This window comes from Symsagittifera roscoffensis, chromosome 5 (genome assembly GCF_963678635.1).
Source record: "Symsagittifera roscoffensis chromosome 5, txSymRosc1.1, whole genome shotgun sequence".
Classification (NCBI taxonomy): Eukaryota; Metazoa; Xenacoelomorpha; order Acoela; family Convolutidae; genus Symsagittifera; species Symsagittifera roscoffensis.
The window spans coordinates 65,824,414-65,847,348 of record NC_087066.1 but is presented as its reverse complement, the minus strand read 5'-3'; the positions used below and the strand labels follow the sequence as shown (position 1 = coordinate 65,847,348).

Below are 22,935 nucleotides of genomic sequence, written 5' to 3'. Positions count from 1 at the left end.
CTTTTGATGCAATTGCAGAAATGACTGAAAAAATGTGTCTAGATTAAAGTACAGTTATTAAAAAATCTGATCTTTTTCACTTGAAAAAGACTTCGATACCCTCGACCGTTTCAAATTATTTGAAAATTTAGAAATGTATGGTGTTAGTGATATAAATTTTCTCTGGGTTGAAACAAATTCGACAAAATCGTTTCAAATTGAATTGAGGCTAGCTAATCAGATTGGCGCCTTATTTTCGTACGACTCAGCATTTCACACTTTGATATTGTCCAAAATTTAAAGGTTTTCAATATTTTCGTTTCCCAAAAACTATTCGTTATGAATTAAAGAAGGACAGTCGGAATGTTCAGGGCTTTGCTCTGATATGCGAGCAGTCTTGTTTTCATTTAATTTCTATTTGATTAAAACATGTACAATGAAAAAGTGGTCGATGAAAATGTGCACATATTGAAATGGCCAATGAATTCGATTGCTTCTTTTCGACAATTGGAACTAATCTAGCTAGTGAAATTCCAGTGCGAAAAAAAGGTCATTGGCAGGAAGAGTCCAGTCTCTGTGAGTTTAATTATCTTGTTGATTCAATTATTTCATTGATGCAGAATAAAACATCTGACGTAGATGAAATTAACAGTTTAATTATTTAAGCTTGCCGTGCACAAACTGTACCCACTTTGAGAAAGCTTATCGCTAATTTTGTAAACGGAATTCTTTATCACTTTTTTTGACCCAAGCGGGATCCTTTGAAGAGGGATCGAAGCTTGATGTTAAAAATTACAGTCCCATATCTGTTTTTACCAGCTGGAGGAAAATTTTCGAAAGAGGGTTGTACAACAGAGTATAAGAAAATACCTGTTCAATTTACGTGAAACATTTCGCCGTCGGTAAAAAACAGGGTATTTTTGATGCGATTGTAGAAATGACTGAAAAAATTTGTCTAGATAAAAGTATTTATTAAAAAATCTGTTCTTCTTCACCTGAAAAAGCCTTCGATACCCTCGATCGTTTCAAATTATTTGAAAGTTTAGAAATGTATGGTGTTAGGGATATAGATTTTCTCTGGTTTGAAAGGTACCTAAAGCAACGAATGCAAAATGCAAGATCGAAAATTCCAACTCCTGGTTAAACTTGAATTGCGGTGTACCTCAAGGTTCATTTTTGGGGCCTCTCCTATTCTTATTTTACATCAATGACCTTCCCAAGTTTTCAATAACTATGATTTTTATCTTTTCGCGGATGATACTAACGTAACTGGAATAAATTGTTCTCGTGAAAGTTTAAATCAGGATCTCTGCGCAATAGAGAAACGGTTAATTATTAGTGAATTATCGCTCAGTATGAATTTATCAAATAATAGTGCGTCCATTTCTGATCTTTCTATGAGGTGTAAAACATTCAAGTATGCTCCTTCATGTAAATTTTTTGTGTTTACCTAGATTCTCAACTTTCTTTTGCGTCTCATATTGATTTTGTCCGAACGAAACTCAGAACACAATGTGGTATCATTTATTAATTGTCATTTTGGTCCTAAATCAGTGCTTCTTGAATAATTATGCTCGATTATCAAACCAATTTTGCAATAAGGAAAACTCGTTTATAGTTGCACCAGCCATACATTGTTATTGCCTCTTATGAGGCAAAATAAAGATAATTAGGTTCATTTTTTCAAATAAAATTACGAAATCATTTCGGCTAGTCTTTGTGAAAGAAAAAATACTAATTGTTCGTTCATGAGCTATATATAAATACCAGTTCATCAAAGTTGTTTTGAGATTTTTGTGAGGAATTCACTCAGAAAAGTTTTTGATTAATTTGTACCAATTTGAGTTTTCTCTGTTTGGTTGCTTGTTTTTCGAAGTATTTATTGCAATTTGTTACGATGAGAAAGAAATTTTTCTTCTTCCAATGTTTAGCTGACCATTTTTACACCTCTATTTATTTTTAAATTTTTGCTATTTTGGGCTGATACAAATGTTAAAGTACCTAATTCTTTCAATATAACTTCCCGTTTCTTAAATCAAGTATAAACTGCGACCTGAAACTGAATATAGTCCCAAAACTAAGAAATTTCGAAATATGATACGAATACCTTTTCTTTGGTGATTGCAAACTATCATGATGCTCGAGTGAATGTTATTTCAGTTAAATTACATGTTAACACAAATGCCAGCAATAAAACGGTCTGGTTTACCACTAAGTCTGTCAGGCGCTAACTTCTGGGAATTTAGTTTTTTGGGTTGCTATTTGAAGCGTTTTCTGATTTCTTTTTCTTTGAGTCATGGGCATGAAACGTTGATACGAATGCGAGGTCTGATTGATTTATGATGTTTTCAGAGTCAAGCTCACGTGTATATGGATAGAACGTTTAAATAGATTGAATTACTTCCTATTTCGGTTAGCTGAATTTTTTCTGTTGCGCTTGTAATCAACCACTTTTCGAAAATTTAGCTGATAGATTTCTTTAAAGGAAATCTGCTCCGGTTTAATACAGGTGTTTTGAACGGCAGCGTTTTCTAATGGAAAGAGTTTTAGATATGAGTCTTTTTCGACGCAAAGAGATTTCGACAATAGCAGTTTTTTTGGTGCCGATTAAAACTAAGCATCAAACGTGCCATTATCTTAAGTTAGAAAACACACGAGTGAGAGTTTTGAAATGCTTCATTTTGCTTTTTCATACTTCCTCAAGGTAAAATAATCTGAAAAATGGAATTTTTTGAACTTTTTTTCTCATCGGAGATAACGTTTTTAAATTTATTTGTTTGACTCCACGTCAATGCTCAAACACTTTTGTTTGATACCACTTTTTATTCTCTGTAAGCATTTCTGAAGTACTTGAAATACTATCCGAGGGCTATGTTTGGCTATTTTCACAGGCAAACCTTTAGGTTCGTGTCATTTCCTTTTTTCCAACCTCACGAGCATAAGCTGGTTTTCAGCAGAAGTTCTAAATTTCATTAACCGTTTACGGCTCATGTGTTTCATCCGCATGCGCGTTTTTGGCTTTTTTGGTGGCCTGGATTTGGAAGACAGCTAGCGTATATGTCAGTGGCAAAGATATTCAATTTTAAGTCTGCTTGCTGGTGGTTTCAACTTAAAGCCTCTTTTACCATTTTTATGCTTGTGCTTGCAAAGTGCTGCTCTGCCACTGTGCTAATTGTTTACACTAGCCAGCATAGTGTTTTACTATGATTATACTTCTTCCAACCTAATTCGCAAATGAAAGTGCTCATTTCATCACTTTTGCTATAATCACGATATGTAGCATTGGAAAATTCATAGCATCTGTTCTCTGCTATTTTGTGGCTAGTCTTTGCCAATCGTTAAGCAACCGTGGTCCAGATGGAAGGGCGTGAGACTCCTCATCTACTGGTCGGAGGTTCAAAGCCGCTTTTAGCTTTCGTTTCATTTGTATTTGCTGGCATTTATGCTTCATAGCCTTGAAAATTTACTAGCATATAATAAAGCTGCATCATAAGCGCTAGTGTTTGCAAGTTTTCATGGGCCGTGGCGAAGATGCAACTTCAGGGTACTCACATTTTCTTGGTCTCAGGATCGAATGCCACAGTAAAAGTTTCCAATCCGCTGCAGTTAAATTTTCAAATTATTCCTTACCGTTATCCTTCGCTAGCGTAAGGTAGCCCACTCCAAATTACTCCAGCAGACAGAATAGCACAGGAAAAAGCCCTTGCAAATTAAAATATCTCATCTGAGGAATTGAAGCCTGCGAGAAGGATGTTGACAAAAAAGACTTGTAGCGTTATTACGATTATTGAGTTCTATAAAAATGTTAGCCTATAAAATTCAAAGATGTCTGATTTTTCTAAGGGATTTTTTGGGTTGCGCAATTGAATGGATTTTTTGGGTTGCGAAATTCGTGTTTGCCGATTGAATTTTTGGGCAGTCAAAATTTTGTGTGTGTTGTGGCAAAGGGTTACTTTCGCCTCTGTGTCGTAATAAGTATAACTATCTTTTTGCTATTTTTCTTTCAAAAATTGTCTGGTAGTTTTTTTGTTAATTTCAATCATGATTGAGGTGCATTTTTGGGTCTAATTTTGGACAAACTCTTTCTTATTCATTCTAGCTCAAGTGTATAAGAATAAAAACATTTCTTCAATTAAGTCAGAATTTAACCGAATGTGAGAAATTGCGTTGAATTATTTTGCGATCGAGATGATTTTGATCAGCAGTGTTGTGTTTCGCCCATCCCGTGTTGTGTTAAGAGTGTCCGATGAGTGACAGTGGCAGTGTCAGTTTGTTACCTCGTGGAAGATCAAAAGCAGAAGAAGATAATGCGATCTCACTTGGGTCTCTGGAGAGGTATGTGTGGAGTGAACAGCAAGTGTCATCAATCATGGGTGCTTTCTACTACGGATACATGATCATGCAGATCCCTGGAGGTCAGTGAGGTTGCTTCACGCTGCAGCCAAAGAGTTAGGCTCACGCTGCAATTTACACGGTTGGATTCATGCTTTTTGTGTTGGAATTGTTCTCGGCATGATAATTTTGTTACAAATTGGATTTGAGTTAAAGGGCGTTGGGTTTTGGTTCCTCGACGAACAGGAACTGTTTGTTTTCAGGATACTTGGCCACTGTGTACGGAGGCAAGTGGGTCTTCTCCTTCGGAGTCGCCATGGCCTCCATCCTCACCCTCCTCACTCCCTCTGCTGCCGCAATGGGCCCACACGCACTATGGTACGTGTACTTCACGACCAAAAAAGGGTGTTAGAGGGTGCTGTATAATTAATATGAGTGATGATGGTTGAAAAAATTGCTATTCAGAAAAGCAAATTGGCGGTAATTGTTTAAATTATCCTGGGTCGATAATAAATAGGCATGGAATATGCCTTTCGTCTATCCCCTCCACTATCAAATTTAAAAAATTATTGATGCTAATGTTACACTTGCTGAAGCAAGTGTCTTGTAATCGAGAACCTTGTTTTTTTTTCCAGTATATATAAAATTATAAAAAATTTTCCGGGAATAGTTGAATTGTCGGACTTCTGTTTGCCTGCTTATGTTTTGTCGGCTTAGTTGCCACTTGGTTGCGGCCAGCAATTTTTTCCGTAGATACATCTGTTTTTTGTTGTATTCCTGAAATTTAAAAAATTAATAGCCCTGACTTTGTATATTTTCTTTTGTTTTAAATTTCGCTTTGAAGCTTTGTTCGTCCTTAATGTTTTCGGCTTATCTTTTATATAGGCTTCGTTTCTTGATTTGTATCGCTTCAAGGGAAAAAATGATTGAAATTTTTTTAAATAGTTAGTTTGTCTTACATAAGTGCAAAGTTTTAAAACTTATTTGCTCAAAAAATTTATATGCAAAAAAACTTTTTTATGGTTTTTTGTTTGTTTTTGTCTCAATGCGCGGCTGTTTTTGTCTCAATGAATGCATTAGCGGCTTTCTGGCCGCTCTTTTTAAAAATTAGAGACCTATTTAATGCTGTTTATTAGTAATTAATGTAGGAAAAAGTCTGAAAATTTGTTCGCGCTCAAGTTAGATTTTTCGCAGTTTAAATTTCGATATCTTTCAAGTTCATTTCATATCCTATGTTATAAGGAAAGCAATCGCCACATCGAACAGCAAAAGTGTAAAGGTCACGAAAAACGTGATCAACTTCTTTTTTCAGAATTGGATTTAAATGTTCAGATTTCCCAACGGAGTTACAAATTACCTATTGATCCAGTTTTCTCAAATTGGGTTAATTTCATCAAACCAAACAAGGGTCAAACAAATTCTTTGTGAAAGAGCTTTAAGGACATATATTGTTTCTTAAAAAAATGAAGTTAATTTCAAAAAACAAGTTAGTTTTTTCTGTTTCTTTCCGTTCATTACTCTTTTCCAACTGTCAATTGGCTATGTTTGTTGTGTTTCTTGAGTATTTTTGCATTTTTTTCAAGAATATATTTCGGTTTTAATATTTTCGTCTCAATTTCTATTCGCTATTTTTCACTGCTGTGTTTGCGTTGTATGGCAAATGTGGCGAAGCTCTGCTTCAACTCTTTGTATAAGATTTGATTTGATTTGGGAGAAAGAAAGTTCTGCCTTCAGTAACGGCAAATTTTGACAAAGGAATTTTTAGTTGATTTTAAAAAAATTGTGCATGAAGGGTCTTTTTGCAGGTTAGTCCGCTTTCTGATGGGTCTGTTCGAGGCAGTCACCTTTCCCTCCTTCACTGCCATGCTGGGTCAATGGGTTCCCATCTTCGAGAAGAGCATGTTCTCTGCGTTGTCTCTCTCTGGGGGCACATTTGGAAACGTAGTCTTCCAGATACTCATGGGCTACATATGCTCCTACGACAGTATCGGTAGGGCCATCCTTCTTGATAAAGATATAAATTAATCACATAATACCACTGTTTAGTTCATTCTTACAGTGCTGATTAAGAGTCGATGAACGTAGTTCAGGCTCGTATAAAGGTCGTGATGATCTTTTTGATTTTTTCAGGAAAATTCTTAAAAATTGATCAGGCTCAAATTTACTTTTTCGCGATTTGACTTGTGATTTCGTTTTAATTTCAATTGATTTTCTTTGTTAAAAGGAAAAACAACACCACTATCAAACAGCAAAAGTTAAAATGTCACGAAAAACGTGATCGACTTCTAACTTCCTTTTCACATTCCCCAGCGAAATAAAACATTCACCTGTTGATCCAGTTTTCTCAAATTGGATTAATTTTATCAATTATAAACTATTCTTGAAATTTGAAGAGCTTTAAATGCTTCTAATTTGTTCTTTGAAATTCGAATGCTGAGATTTCAATTTTTTCAGTTTTTTGTTTTCTTGCGTTCCTTGAATCTTTTCCAACTGTCTGTTGGCTATGTTTTAAATTATCCGGGCGAAACGAACAAAATTAGTTTGTTACATGCTTTAATCTCAAATTGGGCTCCCACTGGACAAGTGATGAGAACAAAAGATGATGAGATTTTTACCAGAATTATTATGGTGCAATTTGTTTTTTGAAATTGGGACTCAAAATTTTACCCTTAAACTGGGCGATTGGCTAAAACTACTGGGTCAATTGCTAAGGATATTATTTGGCAAAGGCCTCTCACGTAGCCAGACAAAGTTTTCGCAAATTGTTTACACGTTGTTTTCAAAAGTTAGGTGTTTTAAATAGTAAAAACGACCATTCTTGGCTATCAAACAAAAATATTTGTGTTTATTCTGAGTTTAGGAGACTATACATACCTGTCTTAAACGCTGTTGGGTTAAAAATTAGACTCACTTTATATAATTTGCTCAGAAACTGACTCGGTACGCTTAGGGTAATTTTGATTGATCAAAAGGAGCTAAAAATGACCAAAAAAGATCCATTTTTAGTGTTTAAGTTTTTTGTCCGAGTTTCGCAAAATATATTGCTCTATATCAATTTTAGATTAAAACAAGACTGCTCGTGTCAGGGCGAAGCACTGAATGTTCCGACTGCCTTTTAGGGTTTTATGGAGCAGTAATAACATTAAAAAATTAAATGTAATAAAATAAAAATAATTTTTTTTTAATTTGAATTTTTTTAAATGAAAATCATCACCCCACACGCCATTTTAAGTACAAAAAGATAGATTTAGCTCCTTGTAACAAATCAATTATGGCAAATAAGCTTCTTTCAACCAATTTGGAACGATTTTAAGACGGATAAACTCTCCGCTTACGCGTTAATAGCTCGAAATATATCGCGCGTTAATTGTCCCAAATTGGTCAAAATGGCAATCTTTAAACCCCCATAACTTTACGAAAAATGATCACAGGTGAAATATCTTTTCAAATTTGAGCTCAGGACAACAATACCTTGTGAATGATATAAAAAATTCCGTCAAAAATGGCTAGTTAAAAAGTCGAAATTTGTCTGAAGAAAAAAAAACCCACCCCGAGCACAAATATTCCGTTACTTTCGTATCGAAAGTCGGAACAAAAACTGTTTTCTCTACGCAATTTGAGGAAAACGCGTTTGAAGAAGGGAAAATAAGTTTGCGGTGTTTAGTCCGGATAATTTAAACAGGCACTGCAAATTTAAGTGCGCTTTAGGTGGCTGGCCTATGGGCTTCTATTTGATCGGCTCTCTGGGTTTGCTATTTGTGTTCTACTGGAACAAACACATCTCCAGTTTTCCTCAGGACCACCCTTCTATTGATCCACTTGAACTGGAGTTCATTCAGAGAAACACACAGGTAATTTTTATAACATCCTAAATACGCTTTCGTCTGCTGACATTCGTGCTGTTCCACTGATAACTGTTGTTTCACTTATAATCGGGAACAATTGTTTTTTTTTGCAAAAATTGTTTCTCGCATTGAACAGTCATTTCTAGGGGTAATTTGCGACATTTAAATGCAGTTACCCGTTTTTCAACCTACTAGATATAGTTTTATATGTTGACAAAATTAACTTTATTGCCAAAAATTATTCGGTTGTATTTGTATGCTGGTAATTGCTTAGATTAATGTTTCAATTCATTTTTTTTCAGTGAAACAAAACAATTGATTTTGATTGAATCTAGGTTATTCTCAAAGTTAGTCTATGGAAATTCAAAATTGGGGGGAGGGGGATTACGGTTGATTCCTCAAAGTTTTTGTCGAAATAAAAGTTTCTCTCGGAAACAAAATTTTTGCACTGTTTTCGTTGTGTCCAGTTATTCTTTGTCGAGGTTGTATGTGTTTTGCCTAGTAATGCATTGTTTTGACAGCTCCAGTCCGCCAACTGCATGTACTTGATACGTAACTAAAACAATGTTTTATCAGAAAATGAAAATTTTGATGAGCAGAAAGTTTTCCCATTATCGGTTGGTTTGCAGAATTTTTGACCTATGCCAGATTTTTTCACAGGCAAGTTTTGTTCGCAAGCGTATCATTATACCGTCAGTCCGCTTTTTTTCCGAATGAGGTAACCAGGCATTTGAGTTGATCGAAATGATACTCAGTTTTTTCCCGGCTGAGCTGAAGCTTAAATAAACTATGTAGTCTTGGAGGCTATGACAAGTTTTGGAGGCTTGAGATATGAAAATTTACCACTTTCGTAGACTAAATTATGCCCGCTGTAAGAATGTTGTGATTGTTCTGGTGCTATTTATAGTTTCATATTCTTATCTATCCCGGTCCAGGAGTGGATTTAGCACCCCTCTCCCCTCCTATCAGAGTGTTATTTTATGACATGCGATTTTTGACGACCAACCCGTTCCCCCTCTCGAAAAAAGCCCCCCCTCGAGAAAATCTTTAGTGGACTTGAAAGAAGGTCGTGGTCGACTTAAAAAAAGGTCGACAAATTTTGCGAAAATCCGCACTCCCTCGAGAAAATCCTAGTTTTCCCAAATCAAAACGCGTTTTTCTAAAATTGCGTTTTTCTCAAAATCAAACAGATATCTCCAGCTTTAGCTGGGCCCTAATTGTCTTTTATTGAGACATACGAAAGTTTTGGTTCACTTTTTTTTCCACCATTTTTCATTTTTTTCAGCTTATGTTTTTCGTTTGTGTTGTATCACAAGTGGTGCGAAGCTCCACTTTCTTTATAATCATGTTTTTCTCTAAAGTGGTTGTTTCACATTCGTTGAATTCGTCGGAAGAGTTTTTTGCACCACTGGCCATTTTTGCACCATTCCTGTTGATATTTTTGATGTGTTCAAAACCTTATTTTGCTTACAGCCTGTTGTTCCTGGAGGAGTAGCCGGTGGCTCCAGCAGTAGCAGTGGTAGTAGTAGTAGTCTGCCCTGGCGAAAAGTTTTCTCCTCCACGCCTATGTGGGCCATCATTTGTGCTCACTTTGGAAACACCTTCTTGCAGTATGGACTCATGACATGTTTGCCCCAATACCTGTCACATGTGCTCAATTTTGACATTTCTCAGAACGGTGGGTTAAAATATGCGCCTGATTTGAACTATTTTGGCATCACCGTATAAAGCTTTTTTTAGCCTTGCTTAAAGCCTTGCTAATAGCCTTGCTAAATATTTCTTAAAGGATCCTACAACGTAAGCATGTTAAATTGAAATCGGTTACGACCCAAATGGCCGAAAACGAAAAACATCCACAGTGGCATAAGTTCCATACACAGTTGTTGCAATGAAATCTTTTTCAAGAAACATTTTCCGAAAAAGGTCTGGAATGAGTTAGATAAACAAGTCAGTCAGCGATTCCATTGGCAACTTAACCAGACAGTTAATAGAAGATATCATTCAATTAGTTAATTGTCGCAGTAAATTTGTCAGTCATCAGATGAGAAACAATTAGTTTAAAAGATTTTGAGTTATAGTTCATTATATATGAAGTTATAGTTCTAATCAGTTGCGGATTTACGAGGGGACGCGGGGCGCCGACTACCCCTCCCCTCTCATGGATTCGATACCCTGCCGACCCAGAGGGTCCCCCGTTGTACTACTTTGAGAAATCTTTTTGGCTAAGTGACCCTAAAGTTTTCTAAAAGCGCTAATATTTTCTAAACTTGAGGGCTAGAGCGTGCAACGAAAAAACGCGTTTTTTTGTCCAATTTTTCCAACACATTTTTTTGCCTTTTCAAAAATGTGCATGTGAGGCAGAAAATTTTGTCAACATAGGGTCTTTTTTGAGATTCGGGAGAGCTCAAAAATCAATTTAGTCAGCCTAAAAGGGTTGAAAAATTCGATTTTTTGAAAAGTCACCCCTCCAGAAAATCCTAAATTCGTTCCTAGTTCTATTACAAAATTAGGAACTAAAAAAATATTATTTGATGCCCTTTGAGAATTATGTCATTTGGGAAGTTACTATGCGAAACCAGTCTTTTGAAAAGCCTCTTTTGTTTTAACTTTCTACTAAATAAAGATTTGAATTTATTTTGTTTTTGAACATGTTTTGATTAAAGATGAGTGTGCAGTGAATATATTGCTAATTTTCACTGAACCAAAAGAAGCGACGCTTTTTGGGACTGAATATTAAGTTTTTTTGCTTAACTCAACCACACTATAGGCCTTCTCTGTGCTCTGCCGTGGGCCTTCTGCTTCATGGTGACTCAATTGGTCTCCTATATCACGGACAAACTCCGAGAGGCCAGAGTGGTAACGACGACTCGAATCAGGAGAATCAATGGACTCATCGGTGCCCTCACACCCGCCTTGTTTCTGGGTAAGGTAGCCGAAATAGTTTGCATTCGAGGATAAATTGCTAATGGGCGGCACCATCCTTTCGTTTTATGGGGTAGGTGTTTTGGGGAGCGTGCGCTCAAAAAAGTCCTAGTCTTAGTATATTTTTGTTAGAATTTTGGAAGAGCTTGAAACCGAAATGGCCGGCTTGAAGAAAGGTCTATATATTTTTTAACAAAAAACCCACCCTAGTTTAAAAATTCTTTCGCCTTTTTTGATGGGCGGGTATAAAATAATTTCGATTTACTCTTTGCAGTTCGTTAACATTTATCGTAGTTTATTAAAGTAAGTATCTTAAGTTTTATCGTTGTTACAACCACTCTCGAAGTAAACATGGCGTGCGCGATTTTACTTCAAACAACGCATGTTAGGGGTTCAAGTGTAGTATCAAATAGGAACGCTTTCAGTCGAGATTCTCGTGATTCGAATTCCAAAAACATGATTCCAACACTGTCGAGAAGTTGAAGTAATATTATAACAACTTTTGATCTGGCGTAGAAAATTGGGTTATAGTTTTTTCTATTCAGACTCATATTCAGTTGGAGTCAATTGGAAGTTCAATATTCGTTTGGAGTCGTTTTTTCAGGATGATGAGGAGGTGTTCTCTTTTTCGAAAAGTGGTTGATTAATGTATGGTCTTAAAGCCTATCATTTTTGCCGATTTATCTGGTCACTGACACTTCAAATTTAAATGTTTTTGAATTGAAAACAGTAATTGGAACATTCTGTACTAGTTGCACAGCAACTGGTTACTATTGTTCAATTCGGATTTGATTTGCTCAGCTCAGTGGGTACAAAGTAGATTCTGATTCATTAAGGTTGTGTTTTAGAACCAATTTAACACCCTCTCCCATGCCTCAGTTTGACGGAGTTCCGGTTTCAATTGAACAAACTTAAGCTAATTGTACGATAGTCTCAACCGGAGTTCAATATCTTAAAAAAGTTCGCATTGTTTCCATGTATTAGTTTCAATTTCAGTGTTGACTGGCTACTCTGGGTGCAACTACGTGATGGCCGTGTTCTGTCTTACCCTGGGTCTCTCGTTTGCAGGCTTTACTGCCTCCGCGTACAACTGCAACCACCTCGACCTGTCCCCACAACACGCAGGAACCCTCTTTGGTAACTTACATGGCACTGTGGTGCCATGAATGCCCCTTCTGGTGTCTTTCGCTTCATCCAATAATGCTCGTTTGAATGTTTTTTTTTCATTTAACAGTTTTTCTCCCAAATCTGTAAGCTACCTTGTCTTATTATGAAACCTCAGAAATTTCCAGGCCCGTTTATGTCTGTTTCTATTGTAATTGAAAGTCGTTTTGTAATTTATATACAGGAGACCGCAGAAAGGTCAGCGTTAATAATGCGTGAAGTTGTTGTGACTTTAACAGTGGTGCCAAAATGTGCATGCTAAAGCTACCTTTTCAAGCAAAAGTTAGGTCTCATGATCATTTGAAAGATCAATAATCCACGTAAAATATAACCGACGTTGGCAGGTTGCTCTGCTAGTTCTGTTTGTTTCTAGTTTTTGTAAATTACCGTAGTTGGGATCTGAAAAGTCGCGGTTTGAAACTACGTTTTATCTAGGAAACAACGCTTTTTACGCAAGCAATGATTGTGTTATAGTATGAACTATCTTTTTTTTTCAACCTAAGTCGCAAATATTGTTACGACGCAAATATTGTAGCGATAAAGTGTTCATTTTGAAAGTGTTCATTTTGATCAATAACCAGCTATTAAGTACAGTCAATGCTAAGGATTTTAACACAGACTATTATTGTTCCGACTTTCGTAACGAAAGTACCGGAATAATTGTGCTCGGGGTGGTTTGTTTTCCAGACAACTTTTGGCTTTTTAACTAGCCATTTTTGACGGAATTTTTTTTCATCTCATTTAAAAAGTATTGTTGTCCCGAGCTTAAGTTTGGAAAGATATTTCATGTGTGATCATTTTTCGTAAAGTTATGGGCGTTAAGAAATTGTCATTTTGGCCAATTTGAGAGCATTAACGCGCGATATATTTCGCGCTATTACCGCGTAAGCGGAGAATTAATCCGTCTGAGAAATCGTTCCAAATTGGTTGAAAGAAGCTTATTTGCCATAATTGATTTGTTACAAGGGGCGAAATCTATCCGTTTGTACTTTATTTGGCGTTTTGGGGGATGATTTTTACAAAAAATCTCAAATTTAAAAAAAGTTTCTTCTTGTTTTCATTAAATAATTAAAGCTCTATAAATTCAGGCATATTAGTTGGTGAATTTCTTTTTTTCAAAAAAAGTGAATGGTACTGCTAATGCGTCATAATTTGCGTGTGTCACATTAGAAATTTTGAAGACTCAAAGTTTTACTCATTCAGTTTTTCCCAGTAGCGTTTTCTGTCATGTTTTTGATTGTGAGTGCGAAGTGCAAATTCTCCTCTGTGTTTAATTCATCAAGTGAACCAAATATAAAATATGTTTTAAACAACAGTACAATAAAAAATTTGATTTTTAAATTTTTGATTGCAAGTTATCTCGCATTTTTTGAAATGCATATTTTATACATAATTTGGCTTTATGCTTTCCAATTTTTTACATGCAAATTGTTTCTATATTTATTTGGTGCCACTTTTGGTGCATCGCATTGGCAATTTAATAGCATATGTAGCTGCTTTATTTTTGGCTAGTGATGGTAATTTAGCAAGTGCCGTTTTTTTTTACTTTTTCTGATTTATTTTATAGGGCTTTCTTGCTTTTATAGGGCTTTCTGATTTCATTTTTGTCGTTACTTTTACCATGGTTTGGTTAATTGTTTTTGCAGATTTTCTGACAATTTGTCCCTTATCTTTCTATCCACGATGGGGTAGCCCACTCCAAATTAACCCAGCAGACAGTATAACCCAGGAAGAAGCCCACGCAAATTAAATTATCTCCACTGAGGAATTGAAGCCTGCGAGGAACACGTTAACAAAAAAGACTTGTAGTGATATTAAGATAAATTATCTGTAGAAAGTTGTTAGCCTATAAGTTTCAACGATGTCTGATTTTTTCGAAGAGATTTTTTGGGTTGTTATTTTTCCAGCAGGTTTCTTCATTGATTCACTTACTGACCTGTTAATGCTATGCTTATGTAGTTTTGCTCTGTTGCGTGGGTAAAAGAGTCAAGTTTTTCTTTCAAAATGAAGATTTAAAAGGGAATAAAATGTTTAAAGTGTATATATGCAAGAGGCGCCAATTCGTAACAGGCGAAAATTCTTATAAGTCGTAAATTCTTAACTAGCGAAAATTCGTAACAGTAGATTCAGTGGCAAACGCTGATTCACGCACAGAATTACGCGTGTTCTACTTGCATTCGTATTCTACTTGAAAGCATATTCTACTTGCAACGAAATGTCGCTTCTTTACACTTGTGGGCTTCAGTGAGTGTAGTGTAATAGTACGACTATTCTTTTTTCCCACCTAGGTCTCATCGTTACTTTTTGCCGCATCGTTACGGCTATTTGATAGCATAAGCTTTGACTTTCGCTTGGTAAAAAGTTAACACAGTTGATGCATTTTTACATCATCAAAAGAAAGCATGCAATAAATTTTTATGCTTTCTAATTTACTATATGCAAAGTTAGTGTCTTCAGTTTAATATACTCCAAGTTATTACATGAAAAGTTATGTCTATTCATATTTGGTTCCACTTTTGGTGCATCTCATTGGATTTTTTTTAGCATATGTAGCTGTTTTAATTGTGGCTAGTGATAGTAAATTAGCAAGTGCCCATGGCGCAGATGCGAGGACAGAGTACTCAATCTCCTGATCACAGGATCGAATCCACCACACTGAAAATTTCTTCTTTCTTGCCGTTTTTTCTACTTTTTCTGATTTCATTTTATAGGGCTGCTTTTTGTCGTTTTCTTGATAGTGTTTGCGAAGCTCAGCTTCGCCTCTGCGTATTTTTTTTGGTTATAATTTCGTTGGCAAAGTTTGATGTTACCATTGTTTTGTTAAATGTATTTGCTGATTTTATGGCAAGTTTTCCCTTATCTTTCTATCCTTGATAGGGTAGCCCACTCCAAAAATAACCCAGCAGACAGTATAGCCCAGGAAGAAGCCTATGCAAATTAAAATGTACATGAGGAATTGTAGCGAAAAATTTGTCGTAGTATGTTAATCAAAGGAATGAAAGTGAAGATGCCGCATTTGAAGAATTGTTCATAGCAATGCTAGCTTTTAAAAAGACTGTGCAACGCGTAAAGTGTCAACGCACGTTTTAAACTCACTCGTCTTGTGAGCTATATCAAAGACTTTTCACGCTCACTTGGCTTTATGTTTGAATTTTATTGCTCTTTGTCAGAAGATCAAACGATCGATTCACGGTGGCTCAAAATTCTGAACTCGAAGCTGATATTTTGTGTCACCTGAGGGTATAAAATGAGCCAAAGCTTGAAGGTAAATTTAGAGTATCTGTATTTTTGTATGAGGTAGTGATCGTTCCGTGTCTTTTATTGGGTTCTCGGTATTTTTTACTGGTTTGAGTTGTTGTGCCACTTCTTGCCTATAGAATATTGATCTTTTGCTTAAAATGATCCAGCTGAATTTTTTCCATAAACGTGTAAATCGAGGAGAGCTTCCTGGAACAGCGAAGTAGCGTCGTTATGCCAGCCTCCAACCGCATTGGTTGTTTGAGTTAGATCTGCTCTCGCGTTGTCAGAGTATTTCTAGAGAGCTGAGGGAGGGAAAGAATCAAGTTGTAGTCGGATAATTGTTTCACCTTCAATAAAGAAATAAAAGCCGGAATGATTTTTGAGGTTAGGTCGAGCTTAGCATTGTTTTGGTAAAGTTGCGATGGAAGTGGTTTTGTCAATAGACTGTCATCTCGAAATTCTCGACGAATGTTTGCCTGTTTTTCATCAGAACGAAAACAGATCAACGAATGATTTATTATTCTCGGGACATAGAAATGAAAAATACTATTTGCGATCACAGCAAAATATGGCTTTTTGACATAACTTTCAGGATATGCATATCTCAATTCTACCTATTGTACATATAGCATATCAAGATTGGTGGCATTTAATGTCCACCCTGCGTTAACGTTTTGCTTAGCAGTAAGAAAGGTTACACTAACGTCAGTTTTATTCAAGCCCTGATTAGCCTTATTGGAGTCACTGTAATAGAAAAAACTGTAATTGACTTAAACAAGCAGCCTTGAATTTATAAAATTAGCGGATAATCGAAAGTAGTATCCATTTTTCAGTTTTAAATCCTGAAGCAAAACGTTAACGCAGGAGTAATAATAGCCAGCAATCTTGATATATACACTATGTACAATCCGTCACAATCAGCCAAGTTTTTGCTATAGTCGCAAAGAGCATTATTGTTTTCCATGCCCTCGAGATTAATTAAACATTCGTTGTCCTCTTACCACTATCATATAAACAAAAGGCAGATATTCTCCGGTTATGGCGAAATGGCCGTTTGTCCATAAAACCACTACACCAGGTAACCGCCCATTGTGTTGATGCTAGCTGGTATTACCTCGTTATTTACTGGTTTGATTTGACATTTTGCTGTTTCGCTCAGCTGACAAACTAACTGCCTTTTTGCTGTTAAGTTCAGCTGACCAACTAACTGCCTTATTTTTACAACGGTCTTGAACTCATCTCGTTGCAAGTGATAAGTGTGACCTTATGCGAACGCCCTTGTGCACAGTGCCAGTGAATTGTAAACTTTTTGTCACGATTTTAAGTGAATGCTTTTGTTCAAGATACGCAACGTTTTGCCCTGTTGAGTTTTTGCTGTAGTTAAAAGTTGTCATTTTGATTTTGAAAGTTACAGAGCTGTGAATGTAATGATATAACTTCGCTTTGTTTCCTTATCAAATTTTTGATGACTCCATTAACAGTTCGGAAAACAAAATTTAATCTCTAGAAAAGAGTATTTACGAATAGCTCTATTTGACATCTGAAATTAAATGTTGCTGCTAATTTGAGACTCATTTTATGTGTGGAATAGACATAAGCACTGCTCATTAGTAATATATTTTACAAAATAGTTTTCTGACTTTCGAAGAAAGTGAAGGAATATTTGCGATCGGGCTGGTTTTTTTTTCCAGAGAAATTTCGACTCTTTAACTAGCAATTTTTGACGGAGTTTAAAAATGTCATGCGACTCAAAGTTTTACTCATTCAGTTTCTCCCCAGTAGCGTTGTCGGTCATATTTTTGATTGTGTATGCGAAGTGCAAATTCTCCTCTGTGTTTAATTCATCAAGTGAACCAAATATAAAATATGTTTTAAACAACAGTACAATAAAAAATTTGATTCTTTAAATTTTCGATTGCAAGTTATCTCGCATTTTTTGAAATGCATATTTTATACATAATTTGGCTTTATGCTTTCCAATTTATTACATGCAAATTTTTTCTATATTTATTTGGTGCCACTTTTGGTGCATCGCATTGGCAATTTAATAGCATATGTAGCTGCTTTATTTTTGGCTAGTGATGGTAAATTAGCAAGTGCCGTTTTTTTTACTTTTTCTGATTTATTTTATAGGGCTTTCTTGCTTTTACAGGGCTTTCTGATTTCATTTTTGTCGTTACTTTTACCATGGTTTGGTTAATTGTATTTGCAGATTTTACGACAATTTGTCCCTTATCTTTCTATCAGCGATGGGGTAGCCCACTCCAAATTAACCCAGCAGACCGGATAACCCAGGAAGAAGCCCACGCAAAATAAAATATCTCCACTGAGGAATTGAAGCCTGCGAGGAACACGTTAACAAAAAAGACTTGTAGCGATATTACGATTAATTATCTCTAGAAAGTTGTTAGCCTATAAGTTTCAAAGATCAGCGAGTGATTTATTATTCTCGGGACATAGAAATGGAAAATACTTTTTGCGATCACAGCAAAATATGGCTTTTTGACATAATTTTCAGGATATGCATATCTCAATTCTACCTATTGTACATATAGCATGTCAAGATTGGTGGCATTTAATGTCCACCCTGCGTTAACGTTTTGCTTAGCAGTAAGAAAGATTACACTAACGTCAGTTTTATTCAAGCCCTGATTAGCCTTATTGGAGTCACTGTAATAGAAAAAACTGTAATTGACTTAAACAAGCAGCCTTGAACTTATAAAATTAACGGATAATCGAAAGTAGTATCCATTTTTCAGTAATAAATCCTGAAGCAAAACGTTAACTCAGGAGTAATAATAGCCAGCAATCTTGATATATACACTATTTACAATCCGTCACAATAAGCCAAGTTTTTGCTATAGTCGCGAAGAGCATTTTTGTTTTCCATGCCCTCGAGATTAATGAAACATTCGTTGTCCTCTTACCACTATCATATAAACAAAAGGCAAATCTTCGCCGGTTATGGAGAAATGGCCGTTTGTTCATAAAACCACTACACCAGGTAACCGCCCATTGTGTTGATGCTAGCTGGTATTACCTCGTTATTTACTGGTTTGATTTGACATTTTGCTGTTTCGCTCAGCTGACAAACTAACTGCCTTTTTGCCGTTTAGTTCATCTAACCAACTAACTGCCTTATTTTTACAAGAACGGCCTTGAACTCATCTCGTTGCAAGTGATAAGTGTGACCTTATGCGAACGCCCTTGTGCACAGTGCCAGTGAATTGTAAACTTTTTGTCACGATTTTAAGTGAATGCTTTTGTTCAAGATACGCAACGTTTTGCCCTGTTGAGTTTTTGCTGTAGTTAAAAGTTGTCATTATGATTTTGAAAGTTACAGAGCTGTGAATGTAATGATATAACTTCGCTTTGTTTCCTTATCAAATTTTTGATGACTCCATTAACAGTTCGGAAAACAAAATTTAATCTCTAGAAAAGATTATTTACGATTAGCTCTATTTGACGTCTGAAATTAAATGTTGCTGCTAATTTGAGGCACATTTTATGTGTGGAATAGACACAAGCACTGCTCATTAGTAATATATTTTACAAAATAGTTTTTCGAAGAAAGTGAAGGAATGTTTGCGATCGGGCTGGTTTTTTTCCAGACAAATTTCGACTCTTTAACTTGCAATTTTTGACGGAATTTAAAAATGTCATTCGAAAGGTACTGTTTTTCTGAGCTCAAATAATAAAAGATATTTTTTACCCGTGATCGTTTTTCGTAAACTCATGGGGGCTTAAAGGTTCTCAATTTGGGACAATTAACGCGCGATATGTTTGTGCATTCTTCAAGGAAGCTGAGGTGTAATCCTATTAGAAATTGTTCGAAATTGGATGGAGGCATTTTCGTTGGCCTATTGAATACTTTGGTCTATGCAAAATATATCACATTATACTTAACATAGCGTGTGGTGGATGGTTTTTAAAAAGCTACTTTTTTGAAATTTTCATCAGTTACTTTATTTTAAGTTGCTTAATGGAAGTTAAAACGCAGTCGGAACATTCAGGGCTTTGCAATGATACGAGCAGTCTTGTTAATGCTTTGTAAGTCAAATAAGGTTTTTTTTTAATTGACGTTGATTGGCTAAAGTGGTATGGGATACCATGTTCATTAGGACATATTAGCAGGGTATTTTTTGGATGGGATACTTTGTCTTATCACCGTATTTTCTATTTAGGTATCACTAACACATTCGCAACCATGTCTGGTTTCCTTGCACCTGCCCTGGCATCCTGGTTGACCTCAGCCAATCCTAGAGACAGAGTATTGTGGCAGCAGTACTTCTACATAACAGCTGCAGTGGACGCGCTAGGAGGCACTTTCTATTTTCTCTTCGCCTCTGGGGAATTACAGAATTGGTCTTCTCAGAAGGGATCATCATCTTATGCAAAGCTCAAAAAGCGGGTTGAAACAGTGTGACTGAGTTGGAAGAATTTAAAAATTGTGACCTACTTTAAAAATGCCCGTTTGCAGTGAATCTTGAAGTTTAGATTCGAAATGTGTGCTACTTAGCTGGCTTAAACTGACATGTTTATTGCCAACAATCATGTTGGGATGCAGGAGTTTTTGAAGTAGATCCCAGAATCTTCAATTAAGAAAAGCTTGACAAGTCTCGGTGCTTTGTATTTATTTGTATAAATATCAAAAATAAATATTTTTAAGAGTAATGAACGTAGTTATTTTTTTCAGGAAAGAGTCTTAAAATATTGATGCACTTAGATATATATGCAATTTTTGAGTTCAATTGAAATTCATCTGCTGAAAGTGACACCAATAGCACTCTACAAATAGGAACGTTCAAATGGCGCCAAAATTCGTGAACGATTTCTAGTTTCGAAAGCGGAATTTAATTTTTAGATTTACAGCGGAATAAAAACTTTACCTGTTGATCCAGTTTTCTCAAGTTGGGTTAATCATAAATCGTTCTAGTTGGGTCAAAAAATCGTCAATCATAAATCGTTCTAGAAATTCGAAGAGCTTAAAGGGCATCTACTTTTTTCTTTGAAAGTCGAAAGTTGAGATTTTTCAACGAAGTCAGTGTTTTTGTTTACTTGCGTTCATTACCCTTTTCCAATCTCGATTGGCTATGTTTTATTTGTATTAAATTGATTAGGTTTAAATACAAATAATAAAGAGTTCAATTATGCAATTATACTTTTTTTTATGAGATTGCGAGAAAATTGCATCAGAGGGAGGTGTAGCCCATATAGAAATAAAGAAAACTAGGAATATACTGAAAGCAAAAGCTGGAAATAAGCCTCTCGGGGATTTCTTGAAATGAATCATTTTCATTTTAATTTACTAACAAATTATTGTACGTTTAAAAGCGACCTAGCTGTTGCCCAAATTGCTAAAGTTGCCTACCTAATTGCTCAATCTAGTTGCCCCAATACCAAGTTTCAGCTAAGCTGTGCCAAGCAATTCGGTTCTCAAAAGGTTGGTTTCATCCTTTCAAAAGTAATAATCTTGTAATTGATTGATGCGAGTTGCTAGTATGTGTAAAGTAACCCATAAAAACTTCAGAATTACTTAACGGCAGTCAAGAATGGCGTCGAATACTGAAAATGATGCGAATAATATCAAGAACTACTTCCAAGAGTGCAAACAAGTGTTGGAACAGTTCTCCACTAGTCACATGAATTATCAGAAGCAAAGTGAAAAACTGCACGCGGAAATGGAAGTCCTGAAAGGTCAAAACAAAGACCTGATCAGGTCAAATGAGGAGCTGAAAAAATATATTTCCGATAAAATACAGGTGAAATGTTATCATATACGTACCGGATCAAGATAGGGGTTATGGTTTCTGGAATAATGTTTCGTTATTTGGATTGGAACAAATGAGTAGAATCAAAATTTTGTCTAGAAAAAACATGGCACTGCTTAAGAGTCGATGAACTCAGTTCAGACTCTTATATAAGTCGCGATGAGCCTTTTTTCGCGGTTTGAATTTTCATTTGCTTTTAAATTCAATTCAATTTTTAAAAGAAAGAAGGAAAACTTCACTTTTGCGTTGCAAAAGCGTAGAGGTTGCGAAAAATGCGGGATCGAATTCTAATTTCAAAAATGGAGTTTAATTCTCAGAGTACCTGCGATTTTTTAACATATTATTCCAGTTTTTACAGAAGCAATGCTTGTGTGAATGAATTCTCTTTTTTCCAATCTAAGTCGCAAATATTAGTGTTTATTTTGAAAGTGGTCTTTTATTGCAGTATGTGCATAAGATCAACAAGACTGCTCGTATCAGGGCGAAGCCCTGAAAGTTCCGACTGCCTTTTAAGGTCTATGGAGCATTAATAAGATGAAAAATTTCAATGTAATAAAAAAAATTAAAAAATATTTTAAAAAAATTTGAGATTTTATGTAAAAACATCCCCGCACACGTCATAAGTACAAAGTGATAGATTTGCGCCATAAACAAATCAATTAAGGCATATAAGCTTCCTTGAACCAATTTGGAACGATTTCTAAGACGGATTAAATCTCGCTTACGCGTTCATAGCGCGAAATTTATCGCGCGTTAATTGTCCCAAATTGGCCAAAATGGCAATATTTAAACCCCCATAACTTTACGAAAAATGATCACAGGTGAAATATCTTTTCAAGTTCAAGCTCAGGACAACAATAGCTTTCGAATGATATAAAAAATTTTCGTCAAAAACGGCTAGTTAAAAAGTCGAAATTTGTCTGAAGAAAAAAACCCACCCCGAGCACAAATATTCCGTTACTTTCGTATCGAAAGTCGGAACAATAACCAGCTATTAAGTACGGCCAATGCTAAGGATTTTAACACAGACTATTAATTTACAAATAGCGCCTTAGCTTCAAAGTATCATGGAGCTGTGGCGTACATGTAGGGAAGGAGACCCGCAACAAAATAGAGGGTTTCAACCTGGACAGGTTCGGATGATTATTATGAACTTTTTCGCATGCTAGTTAGAATGCGTCCGCTCTATAAATTGAGGCTTGTTGGTAAATTTTTTTTTATTCTCAAATTGACTGGTACTGCTAATGCGTCATAATTGGCTTGCGTCAGTTAGCAATTATGTAGACTCATAATTGGCCTGCGTCACTCAAGAAATTTTGTAGACTCAATGTTTTACTAATTCTGTTTTTCACAGTAGCGTTATCGTTCATATTTTTTCTTGTGCATTGTGTATGCGAGCTGCACTTCGCCACTGTCTCTCAAATTGAGTCAATTCAATCAAAAACTGTCAATCATAGTTTTTTTAGAAGTTTTTCAAATTGGAAAAAAAGTATTTCATAAGGGTGGAAAAATCCAGTATTGATTAAAACTATAATCTTTGTTGGTTTTATTGCTTTCTCTGGATATTTGTTGCAATAGTTATGTTTTGTGCTAGAGTTCTGATGAGATTTTTTCCTAATAAGGTGAGGTTTTTGATCAAAATGGGAAAATGTGGGTTTAAAGAAAATTATTATGGCGAAATT

General features: G+C 35.7%; 1 protein-coding gene across 2 annotated transcripts in view; it reads left to right on the top strand.

Annotated features, from left to right (window-relative positions):
• The window catches only part of LOC134846427 (sialin-like), a 28,488-nt gene extending 8,185 nt beyond the window's left edge, over positions 1 to 20,303 (top strand). Inside the window, exons 2-9 of one of the 2 annotated variants that reach the window (XM_063863781.1) lie at positions 4,218 to 4,394; positions 4,575 to 4,689; positions 6,117 to 6,301; positions 8,020 to 8,162; positions 9,630 to 9,834; positions 10,924 to 11,079; positions 12,075 to 12,215; positions 19,667 to 20,303. In XM_063863781.1, coding sequence (XP_063719851.1) covers positions 4,226 to 4,394; positions 4,575 to 4,689; positions 6,117 to 6,301; positions 8,020 to 8,162; positions 9,630 to 9,834; positions 10,924 to 11,079; positions 12,075 to 12,215; positions 19,667 to 19,908 — 1,356 coding nt within the window. In that variant the 5' untranslated portion in view covers positions 4,218 to 4,225 and the 3' untranslated portion in view covers positions 19,909 to 20,303. The remainder of the gene's footprint in view (positions 1 to 4,217; positions 4,395 to 4,574; positions 4,690 to 6,116; positions 6,302 to 8,019; positions 8,163 to 9,629; positions 9,835 to 10,923; positions 11,080 to 12,074; positions 12,216 to 19,666) is intronic. The other variant, XM_063863782.1, reaches the window with a different exon arrangement.
• Positions 20,304 to 22,935: the final 2,632 nt, after the last annotated feature.